Source organism: Pholis gunnellus (assembly GCF_910591455.1).
Source record: "Pholis gunnellus genome assembly, chromosome: 8".
Taxonomy (NCBI): Eukaryota; Metazoa; Chordata; class Actinopteri; order Perciformes; family Pholidae; genus Pholis; species Pholis gunnellus.
Genome location: NC_136534.1, coordinates 26,969,482 through 26,981,945, shown reverse-complemented (window position 1 = coordinate 26,981,945; position 12,464 = coordinate 26,969,482). Strand labels below are relative to the sequence as shown.

The 12,464-nt window shown below is 45.8% G+C and overlaps 1 protein-coding gene across 1 annotated transcript in view; it reads right to left on the bottom strand.

Annotated features, from left to right (window-relative positions):
• Window positions 1-442: 442 nt before the first annotated feature.
• tg (thyroglobulin) overlaps window positions 443-12,464 on the bottom strand; it is a gene marked incomplete at its 5' end in the record, with an annotated part of 21,874 nt that continues 9,852 nt past the window's right edge. Inside the window, 29 exons of the mRNA XM_079165368.1 lie at window positions 443-665; window positions 1,107-1,288; window positions 1,500-1,640; window positions 1,825-1,929; window positions 2,140-2,327; window positions 2,767-2,904; window positions 3,432-3,632; window positions 4,003-4,202; window positions 4,481-4,631; window positions 5,169-5,256; window positions 5,423-5,627; window positions 5,710-5,895; window positions 5,976-6,110; window positions 6,636-6,701; window positions 6,908-7,054; window positions 7,391-7,470; window positions 7,582-7,696; window positions 8,207-8,383; window positions 8,466-8,603; window positions 9,189-9,260; window positions 9,368-9,454; window positions 10,042-10,212; window positions 10,290-10,487; window positions 10,815-10,920; window positions 11,205-11,308; window positions 11,404-11,508; window positions 11,679-11,843; window positions 11,989-12,132; window positions 12,211-12,375. Coding sequence (XP_079021494.1) covers window positions 565-665; window positions 1,107-1,288; window positions 1,500-1,640; window positions 1,825-1,929; window positions 2,140-2,327; window positions 2,767-2,904; window positions 3,432-3,632; window positions 4,003-4,202; window positions 4,481-4,631; window positions 5,169-5,256; window positions 5,423-5,627; window positions 5,710-5,895; window positions 5,976-6,110; window positions 6,636-6,701; window positions 6,908-7,054; window positions 7,391-7,470; window positions 7,582-7,696; window positions 8,207-8,383; window positions 8,466-8,603; window positions 9,189-9,260; window positions 9,368-9,454; window positions 10,042-10,212; window positions 10,290-10,487; window positions 10,815-10,920; window positions 11,205-11,308; window positions 11,404-11,508; window positions 11,679-11,843; window positions 11,989-12,132; window positions 12,211-12,375 — 4,061 coding nt within the window. The 3' untranslated portion in view covers window positions 443-564. The remainder of the gene's footprint in view (window positions 666-1,106; window positions 1,289-1,499; window positions 1,641-1,824; window positions 1,930-2,139; window positions 2,328-2,766; window positions 2,905-3,431; window positions 3,633-4,002; window positions 4,203-4,480; window positions 4,632-5,168; window positions 5,257-5,422; window positions 5,628-5,709; window positions 5,896-5,975; window positions 6,111-6,635; window positions 6,702-6,907; window positions 7,055-7,390; window positions 7,471-7,581; window positions 7,697-8,206; window positions 8,384-8,465; window positions 8,604-9,188; window positions 9,261-9,367; window positions 9,455-10,041; window positions 10,213-10,289; window positions 10,488-10,814; window positions 10,921-11,204; window positions 11,309-11,403; window positions 11,509-11,678; window positions 11,844-11,988; window positions 12,133-12,210; window positions 12,376-12,464) is intronic.

The following is a 12,464-nucleotide window of genomic DNA, read 5'->3' as shown; positions in this document are numbered from 1 at the left end:
TAGCTAGCTAGCATGCTAATTCCACCACAATGCTACACTAGTCACTCATCTGTGACCGTCGAGCTACGTAGCACAAAGCTATGCAAAAAACAGAGAGGTGTTTTAATTCATTTGAATTATGAATACATTGATTTATGACCTTTTAATACTCTCTTTAGACCCCAGCAGACAAAAAAAAGGAAAAGCAGCAAATCTTCAAATTTGTGAAACCGGAACCGTGAACCATCAAAACAGTTTCACATTAACTTTCTGTCTAATCAACTAATTGACTAAAGAACTAATAGTTGCAGCAAGAAAACATATTATATATATATATAATTTCTTTACATGTTTTGTGTTTAAAAATCTTAATTTGTAAAGTACATAAAAGTACAAGTAGAAAGTGGCATGAAAAGAAATACTCAAAGTACAAATAGAGTAAATAATAAACCGCAGAGAGTTTAAAATGATTTTTTATTGATTAAGACAGCAGTCGTTTTATTTCTTCACTGTTTGGGATCAAAATGAATCTGGAAGCAGGAAACTGTGATGTCACACGGAGGACGGGATGATGATGTCATTGGTTTAGTTGTAGGCGTCTTTCTCAGTCTGTGATTGGCTGGATGGTGCAGCCAGTGAGAGCTCAGGGGTCAACTCAGGCTGGATAGGCTCCGCCCCCGACACACCTGGGTAAAAAAAAGACTGTTTTAGACCCTGAAACGCAAACATAAACATGAACACAGCGATGATCGGTTTGAACTATTTTAGATGTAATATATTATTACTAATAGTAAAGATCTTTATAATAATAAAGACTTATTCTGTCAGGGATCCCACTCTCTGAATTAAACTCCTCGATCATTATTGTTCGCTTTGAGCGTAAAAACGAGGTGCTTGGAATACTTTCAAACTCTTAAAAGTTGGCGCACGCATCAGTCTTGGCAAAAATATCTATCTGATATGATTTGACGGGCTCGGATCAGACAAAAGGGCTCGATAGCGCCCCCTATTGAGTAGCCCCCCATTGGTGCCGGGAGGAGAGCTGGTGGGAGCTCCGGGGACTAGCTAGCTAACTAGCCAGCTCTAGCAGGTTAAAGTAGTCGAGTCCAGAAGAGTCCTCCTCTCACCGCTCAGGCTGGTCAGTCTGGTTCCTAGTTGGCTCCAGAAGGAGCAGGAGCTCTGACTCAGACCCTGATGATGTTGGAGGGCGGGGCTTAGCTCCAGGTAGGTGGGCGGGGCCTCAGAGGACAGGACCTGCTGCCAGCGGGGAAGAACTGACTCCGCCCACACACGTGACGGGTTCGGGTTCCTGAGGGAAAAAAAACATTTAAAAATTTACTTTATTATCTAACAACGGTTATGCAAATATAAAGTGTACATCTAACGAGCGTCAATATAACGAGCGTCAATCTAACGAGCGTCAATCTAATTAGCGTTAATATAACTAGAGATAAGATAACTAGCGATAATCCAACACTCGTTAATCTAACGATTGTTAATTAAACAAGTGTTACTCTGACCCGCTCTTGATGAAGCTGGAGACGTAGGTCATCATGGCCAGAGAGAGGCGTCGGTCAGAGGAGGTGAAACGCTGCGAGCTCATTGGATGATGAGGTGTCCCAAACACAAACTGAACGTCCAGAGGAACAGACACGTCGGCCCTGAAACACAGGAAACAACCAATCAATACCTTTGATCAGCTCAGGTGACGACACAGAGAGTCAAAGTGAAGCTACACTTGTGAAAATACTAAGTTATGGAAAAACAGTTAGGGCGAGTTATGCTAACATTAGCAAGTGAGTTAGCATTAGTGTTAGCATTAGCATTTGTGTAAACAGTCGGTACCTGTTGTGAGAGCTGGTGGCAGGTTGGTGGTACAGGAAGACGTTAGCTTTGCTGTTAGCCCAGTGGCTAGCCATCTGCAGACTGGGACAGATGATGAACAGATCTCTGCAACACAAACAAACAAAACGGTTTATTTTCTGTCACTTTAAACTAACCAACAGCTGGAAACCAAATATCTTCACTTCTGTGACTCGAAACTGTATTTCCTGAAAGTCGTCATCAGACGTGTGGTCAGATATTTAACCTGTAATCATTTGGCTAACGTTAGCGTTTAGCTTGTTTTGTGTTAGCTTGTTTTCTGAGTTTGTATGTGACCTGGTGGCGTTGTTGAGCGCTCTGGAGAACAGGTTGTATCCGGCGGGGGAGGGGCCGTGATCCAGAGAGTAGAACCAGGCCGCCGCCTCCTTCAGCAGGTCACTTCCTGTCACGCCGCCCAGCGAGCGACTCAGAGCCTCGTAGAACGCCGTCTTACCGTCGGCTCGACCCTGAAGGGCCTCGAAGTCCTGGAGACACGAGCAGACAGACAACACATCTAACTATGGCACAGCTGTAGATATTTATTTTAATGAAATATTGTGAAATACATTTTCTTTACTTTTCTAGAAGTTCTTTGTGATTATTTTACATTCACTTTCTTGATGTTTTTGTTCAAAGTGACGCACGAATGAGGTTCAAACAAAGTCACTAAATCACGTCAAACAATAGTTTTATCTTAATTCATCTTTTACAGATCTTCACTTCTTCTGAGAGGAAACACTCTCGTTAGTCCAGCGTCACTTCATCACAAACCTACTGTTCTCCATGTTGTTCTTAGATTCAGGAAACACGTTTGTCGTAACTTCCACATTAAAAGCTGAATATTTTGCCTACATTGTTCACAAATCTCCTCATAATGTGACATCGCTGCTCGTTGAGATCTTCCTTTTCTGTGTGACCTCTGACCTTTATCCTGCGAGCTCGGCTGATCAGACCGTCGTGTTCGGACGTTCCCAGCAGGAGGTCGACTCTGTGGAGAGACGACCGAGAGACGGACTGACGGACCGGAGACCAGGACTGGAACGGACCGCTGACCGCCAACAGCTGCAACACACACACACACACACACACACACACACACACACACACAATAAACCGTTTATCAGCCAGAAGCTTAAACCGTCATAATCATCAGACTTTCATCTTTCAGACGTTCCTTGAACGCATCATGTGTGACGAATGCTTCTGTTAGAAAAAGCAACAAAACGAAGAGGAGAAGCTGAAACATGTGAATAGTTTAATAATATATATAATATAATATATAATATATATATAATATAATATAATATATAATAATATAACGTAGAGACTCCATGTTTTTCCAACATTGGTAAAACTTGTGGACACAAAAGATATTTATAGATACCAGTATTTTCACATTTTTGTAAAATAAATGATCAAAAGAAATCAACTTGTGTTTTGTCTTCTTAATGATTGATGACATCATAACGTGTTCTAGTTCTCTCTTCTTCTAGTCCTGATGGTTCTGTTTCCATAGAGGAGCAGGACTTTTATTTTGAAGGGAACATCCAGACCCCAGAGGTGTTTTGAGTTCACAGAGTTGAACCTACTTTAGTCTGAGCGGCGTTGAGCGTGAACGCCGGCGTCGCTCTGAGGCAGTCGGCCATTTTGTCGTCATCGGTGAGGTCAGAGGTCACGCAGCCGAGCTCTTTGGCCAAATCGACCGCCTGACGTCTGGAGGAGGAGGAAGAGGAGGAGGAGGAGGAGGAGGAGGAGGTCTGAACCAGTGACGGAGAAAACACAGAGCCGCCCTGCAGGAGACAACAACATACTATTATATTATATTATATTATATTATATCATTATATCATATTAGGTCTGAAATATATTTTCATGTTAAATTCTGACGTCTTGTTGAGGAGGAAGAGGAAGAGCAGGAGAAAGTGGAGGAGGAGGAGGAGGAGCAGATAGAAGAGGAGGAGGAGGAGGAGGAGGAGCAGATAGAAGAGGAGGAGGAGGAGGAGGAGGAGGAGCAGATAGAAGAGGAGGAGGAGGAGGAGGAGGAGGAGCAGATAGAAGAGGAGGAGGAGGAGGAGCAGATAGAAGAGGAGGAGGAGGAGGAGCAGATAGAAGAGGAGGAGGAGGAGGAGGAGCAGATAGAAGAGGAGGAGGAGTTCTCACCATCAGCATCATCCTCTGGAACGGAGGAGGGGAGGAAGAGGAGGAGAGGAGATGAAGGCTGGTGATGTCAGCGCCTCCTCGCTCGGACCCGAGCGTCACCGTTGTGTTGTCTCCGCCCACCAGAGCGATGTGGGCGTGAACCCAACGAAGCCCCGCCTCCTGGTCCGACAGCCCGTAGTCACCACGGAGAGCAGACGACCCTGCAGGCAGAATATAACTATGACATCATCGCCATAATAATAATAACGTTAACGTTATCACGATAATAATAACGTTGACGTTATCGTGATAATAATAACGTTGACGTTATCGTGATAATAATAACGTTGACGTTATCGCGATAATAATAACGTTAACGTTATCACGATAATAATAACGTTGACGTTATTGTGATAATAATAACGTTAACGTTATCACGATAATAATAACGTTAACGTTATCACGATAATAATAACGTTAACGTTATCACGATGTTTACCGTCGCTCAGGAATCCCAGCGCTGCGGTTCTGTAGCTGGCCGTTACCACGACGATATTACCCACAGCAGCGAGGGCGGAGCCATCCAACAGTCCTGGGCTCTGATTGGCCGAAGGGTTGAAGAAGAAAACCAGGACTGGGACACGCCCCCTCTGACACACACACACACACACATACACGTTTACAGGTCAGCTGAGGTCCCTTTAATTTGAATTAAAATCTAAAAATGTAACTTTTTTATTTCACTAAACCTTTGATGTGAATATTAAACATGTTTATGGTGATTGAGAGTTACATATATATTACATCATACTTTATTAGTTGATCTGTTGAGTAGAAGTACTAAGTAGGAGACATGGAAGTATTCCAGTTAAGTACAAGTATGTCACAGTTGTACTTAAGTTAATGTACTTCTACTTTCCAGTATTTGTGTTTGTGCTGTAAGACCTCCGTTTAAAACTGCTGTTTATGAATCAGTAATAACTAGAGTTAAGTTATTAGTTCATTAATCCATAAGTCGACTTTTCTTCTGATGATTCACTGAATGTGATGATTGGACCAAACAAAACACCCGACGTCACTCAAACGGTCACATTTCACTGAATACAATGAACACAATGAACACAATGAATGAATAAATGAATAAATGAATAAATGAATAAATGAATAAATGAATGAATGAATGTCACCAGAGCAGCAGGACTGAAGATGTTCAGGTAAAGACAATCTTCACTGGAGGAAGAAGAGTCTTCATCACCTGGCTGAATACAACTGGGACTGAAGGACGGAGAGAGAGAGAGAGAGAGAGAGAGAGAGAGAGAGAGAGAGAGAGAGAGACATAAAGTTGAAGAACATGATGGTATATTATTATCCTATATATCTCTATATATTATATTATATATATTATATTACATTATATATATATAATATATATGTAACTCACCGTGGTTTGGTGGCGTCCCAGCTTCCCGTCCAATCGGCCGGCTGAGCTGCTTTAAAACGGAGCGATCCTATTGGAGGACGAGCGTACGGGACCCCCAGGAACTGAACCACCGACTTCCTGTCTGAGCCCAGGGCCGTTTCCACGACAACGCCCCGCAGGGTCCCGTGACCCGGGACGGAGACGGACGAAACCGACGGCAACCGCTCTGAAGAGTAAAACAAACCCCCAGAAATGAAGTGACCTGTGATTGGCTGCTGATCGGGAGCTCTTCTCTGTGATTGGCTCACCCGTCCTCAGGTACACCTGGGGGGCGGGCTCTCTGATGACCAGTCTGCAGGAGGAGGAGGCGGGGCCGGACGAGCCGGGGGCGGAGCTTAACCCACAGGCCGTGGTGTCGGGGTAGAGGACGCAGCGGGTGGCGGACCCCGCCTCGCTGAGCGTCACGGCGACGCAGGACTCCGCCTCCTGACAGGCTGTGAAACAGGAAGTAGAAGATGACGTCACCTGACGAAGAGGAAGCGACGTCACTAAACTGTCTGTTAGCAGTAGTTACCATGGAGACACCAGTCCCTGGTCTTGTCCCCGTCGGCGGCGATGTCACGGCTCACGTGGATGACATCATACGTGGAGACGGACGGGTCGACGAGGACCGATGAGTCAGAGAGGAGACGCCACCGGTCCAGAGACACTGAGACACAAATACTACAAGTATTACTCACCAGTAACAGTAGTAGTTTACTAGTAGTACTGATACTAGTAGGAGCTGTGAGCAGAAAGCACCGTCAGGAACAGTAGCAGTACTTCATTATTTATGTATTTATTATTAATAGTAGAGGTAGTACTGTAGTAATGGTGGTAAACATCGTAGCAGTAGTAATAGTAGTTTATTAGTAGTACTTGTAGCGTTAGTAGTAGCTGTTGTTGTAGAAGTTGTTGTAGTAGTAGTAGTATTAGCAGTAGTAGTAGCTGTTGTTGTAGTAGTAGTAGTAGTAGTATTAGCAGTAGTAGTAGCTGTTGTTGTAGTAGTAGTAGTAGTAGTAGTAGTAGTAGCTGTTGTTGTAGTACTAGTAGTAGTAGTAGTAGTATTAGCAGTAGTAGTAGCTGTTGTAGTAGTAGTAGTAGTATTAGCAGTATTAGCAGCAGTAATAGCAGTAGTAGCAGTATTAGCAGCAGGGATGATGGTAGTTGTAGTTTTGTAGTTTTTCAGTCTGACCGTTGTTTCTGGTTGTCGGCAGGTTGAACGGAGGACAGAGAGCCGGAGAAGAAGTCCACTGATTCACTGCAACACAAACACGTCTGATCACTTCAACCCTGCGTGTACTTGTACATGCTAGTAGAGTGTGTACTTATACATGTTCGTAGTGCGTGTACTTGTACATGCTCGTAGAGTGTGTACTTATACATGCTCGTAGTGCGTGTATTTAATACATGTTCGTAGTGCGTGTACTTGTACATGCTCGTAGAGTGTGTACTTGTATTCAGTACCAGGTTTCTGGTACCAGCCGAAGGGGTCCGGTGTGGTCTTCACTGCAGACGGTGAGCAGTCCTGAGTCCTCCAGGTCGTCATGACGTCATCACCACAAGTCTGAACCCCGAGACTGATGAGAGACACACACACCACGTCCAGACCAGCTACACACACACACACACACACACACACACACACACACACACACACACACAACAATAAACATGGCTTACTGACAATTTAAATTTAAATTTTTTTTAACCAAATCTCACAAACAAACAGTCGATGTGTTTAAATGTGTTTAAATGTGTTTAAATGTGTTTAAATGTGTTTAAATGTGTTTAAACACATTTGTGTTATTTGTTCATTTTTAACAATACTCAGATTCAGTTTTGATTAATACTGAATCTGGCTGTTTGATAGGAAAAATAAAATATATTTGTTTGTGTTATTATGATTATTATACATTTAATGTTAAAACCACTGGTTACCATGGTTACCTGGTGATTTGGTGTCCCGGACAAAGCCGATGCCACGGCAACAAGGATCCTCATCACAGCGCCGCTCACACTCCATGAACCTACACACACACACACACACACACACACGTGTGAGAGAGAGAGAGAGAGAGAGTGTGTGTGTGTGTGTGTGTGTGTGTGTGTGTGTCTCTGTGTGTGTGTGTGTGTGTTACCCCTCAGTCAGCGCTGTGTTGTCTCTCAGACTGACTCGGCTGCGTACGGAGTAAGAAACCATCTTCTGGAAGGAAACTCTCTCGTAGAAACTCTTCACCGGTCCGGACAGATCCACTGAAACCACAGAGACAGAACCTGTAGACCACAGTCCAGAACCCTGAACCTGAACCTGGAGACCAGAGTCCAGAACCCTGAACCTGAACCTGAAGACCAGAGTCCAGAACCCTGAACCTGAACCTGGAGACCACAGTCCAGAACCCTGGACCTGAACCTGGAGACCACAGTCCAGAACCCTGAACCTGAACCTGGAGACCACAGTCCAGAACCCTGGACCTGAACCTGGAGACCACAGTCCAGAACCCTGAACCTGAATGCTCTTCTCTGGATCTTCAGGGTCCTGGTCTCCCTTTATGTTACATACATTTCTCAGTTTGAACATCCTTGATTCCTTTCCTCAACTCCTCCTGTCTTAAGCTCTGTTCACACTGTGAGCATCCAGAAGAGCTCCACTCCTCAGACGAGCCTCCTCTCTCCTCCAGAGGTATTTTAGGAATCGAGGAGAGAGGAGACAGGACAGAGGAGGCTCATATTAGAGAGAGGAGAGAGGAGGAGGAGAGCGTTTACCCTTCTTGCTGTAGGTGTTGTTGGCCGGTCTGTGCAGCAGGAGGCGACATGCTCTCCTCAGAGGCTGGTCGTACGCTCCACAAGCTCTGCTGTCTGAGTACAGCGAGCAGCTGAAGAACGCTGCTGAGTCGGCGTCTCTGAGGTCGGCGACGGAGCAGAGCTGCTCTACATCACAGCCTGAGAACACAAACAGCATGATCTACTTCTCATCTTCACTGGAAACGAGTACAACTAGCTCTCCGTATGTCAGAGTACGTACGTGTGAGACACCAGAGCAGTGCCTGCTGGGAGTTGTAGTTGTTCCTGTTGAGCCAGAAGGAGAGCGTGGGGAGTTTCCTGTGAGGATCCACGAGGACGTCGTCCTCCGACAGAGACTCGAACTTCATCTGCACTGAAGCTGTACAAATACACAGAATATACACAGAATATACACAGTATAAATACCTGTATCCACTCTGTATTAGAGCTGCAACCAGTGCTGGAAAGTACATTTACTCAAGTACACTTTCCTACTGCGTTCCTCTGACAGCTTCAGATACTTCACACAAAAAACATATAAAGAGTTTAAATCTGATGTTTAGTTAAACGTTAAATTCTCCACAGTTCATAGAAGTAGAGCTCAAAACATTTAACCAATTAGTCCGTTAATCAATTAGTCCTTTAACCAATTAGTCCGTTAATCAATTAGTCTGTTAATCAATTAGTCCTTTAACCAATTAGTCCGTTAATCAATTAGTCTGTTAATCAATTAGTCCTTTAATCAATTAGTCCTTTAATCAATTAGAGGATTGACAGAGAACGAATTTAAAAACAATTTAAAGTTTTTTTAATTAAGTATTTTTAGTGTTTGTTTACTTTTAATGTAACAGAGTACTTTTGTAGTATTAGTGGTATTAGTACTGTTACTGTTACAGAGTACTTGTGTAGTATTAGTGGTATTAGTACATGGAGGAGCAGGTGTGAGTTCTGAAGGAATACGAACCGTCTAGAGGAGGACTGGGTTCTGCTGCTGGACAGGAAGTAGAACCAGAACCACCAGCTGCTGAATCAGCATCTGACAAACAACAACAACAACAACAACAGTGAGAAACAACGGCCATACTGATGTCAGCTGAGCCGCGGGGCCGTCGTCACTGTTAAAGACCATGAACAGGAGTTCACCTGTGTTCAGGTAGACGGCCTGGAAGCTGACGATGGAGGCCTGGTAGTCCTTCTTCTTCTTACTGTCGGCCGGAAGAGACGAATCAGCTGGAGGAACAAACGAGTAAACATCAGAACCATGAAGACGTTCAGTGAACGTTCAGAGAGGAGTTACAGGAAGCGGAGGTTCTCACTGAGACGTCACCGATCGGTTCGTTTACTTCAGTTTTGAAGCATCGAGTTCTTTGTTTTGCCGTCGCCATCTTGTTTTTTGCAACCAGTGAACAGGAAGTGACCATATCTGGACTGAGGAGGAGTGACGTAGAGACGCCGTGTACGTCTCTGATAGAGACCTGTCAATCACTGTGTAGCCCCGCCCCTAAAGCATCCCCTGCTTTATGGTCTGTTTGACTCTAAATGGACCATCATTTACTAAATGAACATCATGCTGTATTGAAGAAGACTTGAAACTAGAGATTGAGACCATAAACTCATGTTTACAATGTTTACTGAGGTAATAAATCAAGAGAGAAGTAGAGTCATTTTCTCATAGACTTCTATACAACCAGAGGAGTCGCCCCCTGGTGGACACTAGAGAGAATGCAGCTTTAACACGTATCCGGGTCGTCCCCCAGAGGAACGAGGCAGTAACAGTCCTCCCGTTGGCTGGTTCACAGTTATGGAGTTTTTCTTACTGATGGTGAACTTTTGTCCTCCGAAGTCGAACACGAAGCTCCTCTGCTGCTCGTTGTAGGTTAGCCCCGCCCCACAGATGCGATTGGCCGTTCCCTGTCCAATCACATCCCAGTCCTGGTCCCCACACATCAAGACTGAGGGAGCTCTCAGCCAACCACAGAGCAGAGACCCTGAGAGGAGGAAGAGGAGGAGGTGAGATATTTCATCCATTCAGCAGGTGCTGTGTGTGTCCGTGGTGTGAACACACCTCCGTTCAGGATGTTCTGGTTGAGGATGAACCCGTCACAGCAGGTGTCGCGGCTGCAGCCGTCCTGACAGAAACGGTGAGCGTCAGAGAGAGAGGTTCCTCTGGAGGAGAACACCTGAGTCCTGAACACACCTGAGACCGCCTTCATCATCCTCATCCTCTCAAAGCTCTGCTGCTGACGAGAGGAGAACTCCACACCTGAGACGCACACACACACACACACATACACAGGTACGTACACACACACACACACACACACACACACACACACACACACACACACACACACACACACACACACACAGGTACACACACACACACACACACACAGGTACACGCACACACACGCACACATACACAGGTACGTACACACACACACACACACACACACACACACACAGGTACACACACACACACACACACACACACACACAGGTACACACACACACACACACACACAGTTACAGAAGTGTACTTCTCATGTCTTGTCGAAGTCCCATCATCTGGTTGCCGCGGTTACAGTACCTTTCTTCCTGATGACCAGCAGGTCTGAAGCTCCGCCCCTCACTCTCAGAGAGCAGCTCAGCCAATCAAAGAGCTCGGCCTGAGGATTACCCAGAAACCCGCTGGTCTGAGGGCATAAAATGAAAAGTGTCATCAGTGGATGAGTCGCTGTAGAAGATCAATGATTAACTTCGGCTCACGGCAGACAGTGGAGCTCTGTGATTGGCTGTTTGTGAGTGAAATGCACCCTGGGAGTCGTAGTTCTCTCCTTCAGTTCATGTCCGTTAATTTACTGGAAAAGCTGTCAATGTCACTCTCATCTGTGTGTGTGTGTGTGTGTGTGTGTGTGTGTGTGTGTACCTGCTGGGAGGTGTTGCAGTGTGTGTTCAGTGTGTGTGTGTGTGTGTGTACCTGCTGGGAGGTGTTGCAGTGTGTGTTCAGTGTGTGTGTGCTGTACAGTTCACACTGTTGGTTGAACAGCGCCACATGGTGGCAGGACGGCTCCAATGCACACGCTGAGAGAGAGAGAGGAGCAGTCAACACACACACACACAAATACAGACCATAATGACATTTACAATGTGTGTGTGTGTGTGTGTGTGTGACCCACCTTGGACACAGGATGTGAGGTCAGAGGTCGTTGTTTGCAGGACTTCAGTGTCTTCAGCTCCGACAATCAGATCTGATCCAGGAACAGCCTGAAACCTGCTGAGAACTACAACACACACACACACACACACACACACACACACACACACACACACACACACACACACACACACACACACACACACACACACACACACACACACACACACGTATGTCACAAAGGGCTTCACAATGAACAAATCTAAACTGCTCTCTGATTGGCTGCCGAGACTCCACCTGAGCACTCGTCATCAGTCAGAGGTGTGTCACTGTTGGTCCACTCAAGCTCCGCCCCCTCGCTGTCGAAACACCTCCACCTGCCGGACAGGAAGTCAGGCTGCGCTGACAGGAAGTCGCCACTCTCTGAACACCGCAGGCCCCGCCTCTGACACTCGGTCACACCTGACACACACAGGTAAACACACACACACACACACACACAGGTAAACACACACACACACACACACACACAGGTAAACACACACACACGGTGAACACCTGTGGTTCACCTCCTCTGCTCCGCTTCATGTTCAGACTGAGGACTCACATTGATTGACGGATGACGCTCCGCTAGGGGAGGAGCCTCTGGGACACCTGTCGCAGAAGTCCCGCCCCTCTTCGTCCTGATAGGTTCCCTGAGGACACAGAAGACACGCCCCCTCCCTGGAGTAACTCCCAGCGGGACAGACGACTGTGGAAACAGAGACGGAGACAAAATCCTGAGTCCTGGACCAGAAAACGATGATCGACCGACAGACGCATGACTTACCGCAGCCTTCACCGTCGCTGTCCAGGTGGTAACCACGGGAACAACCGAAGCTTGCTGTCGTCACGGAAACAAGTTTGGGCTCTGATGAAAGCGCGGAGCGGATTTTAATATTACCCAGAAGTCCCTGAACGCCCTCCAGGAGTCTGGACTCATTCAGGAACAGACCTGATGGAAAAAACACAAAAAAACACAAAGTGAGAATCCAGATTCACAACGTTTTAAAATACACACACCTGTGTGTTTACATATTCAAA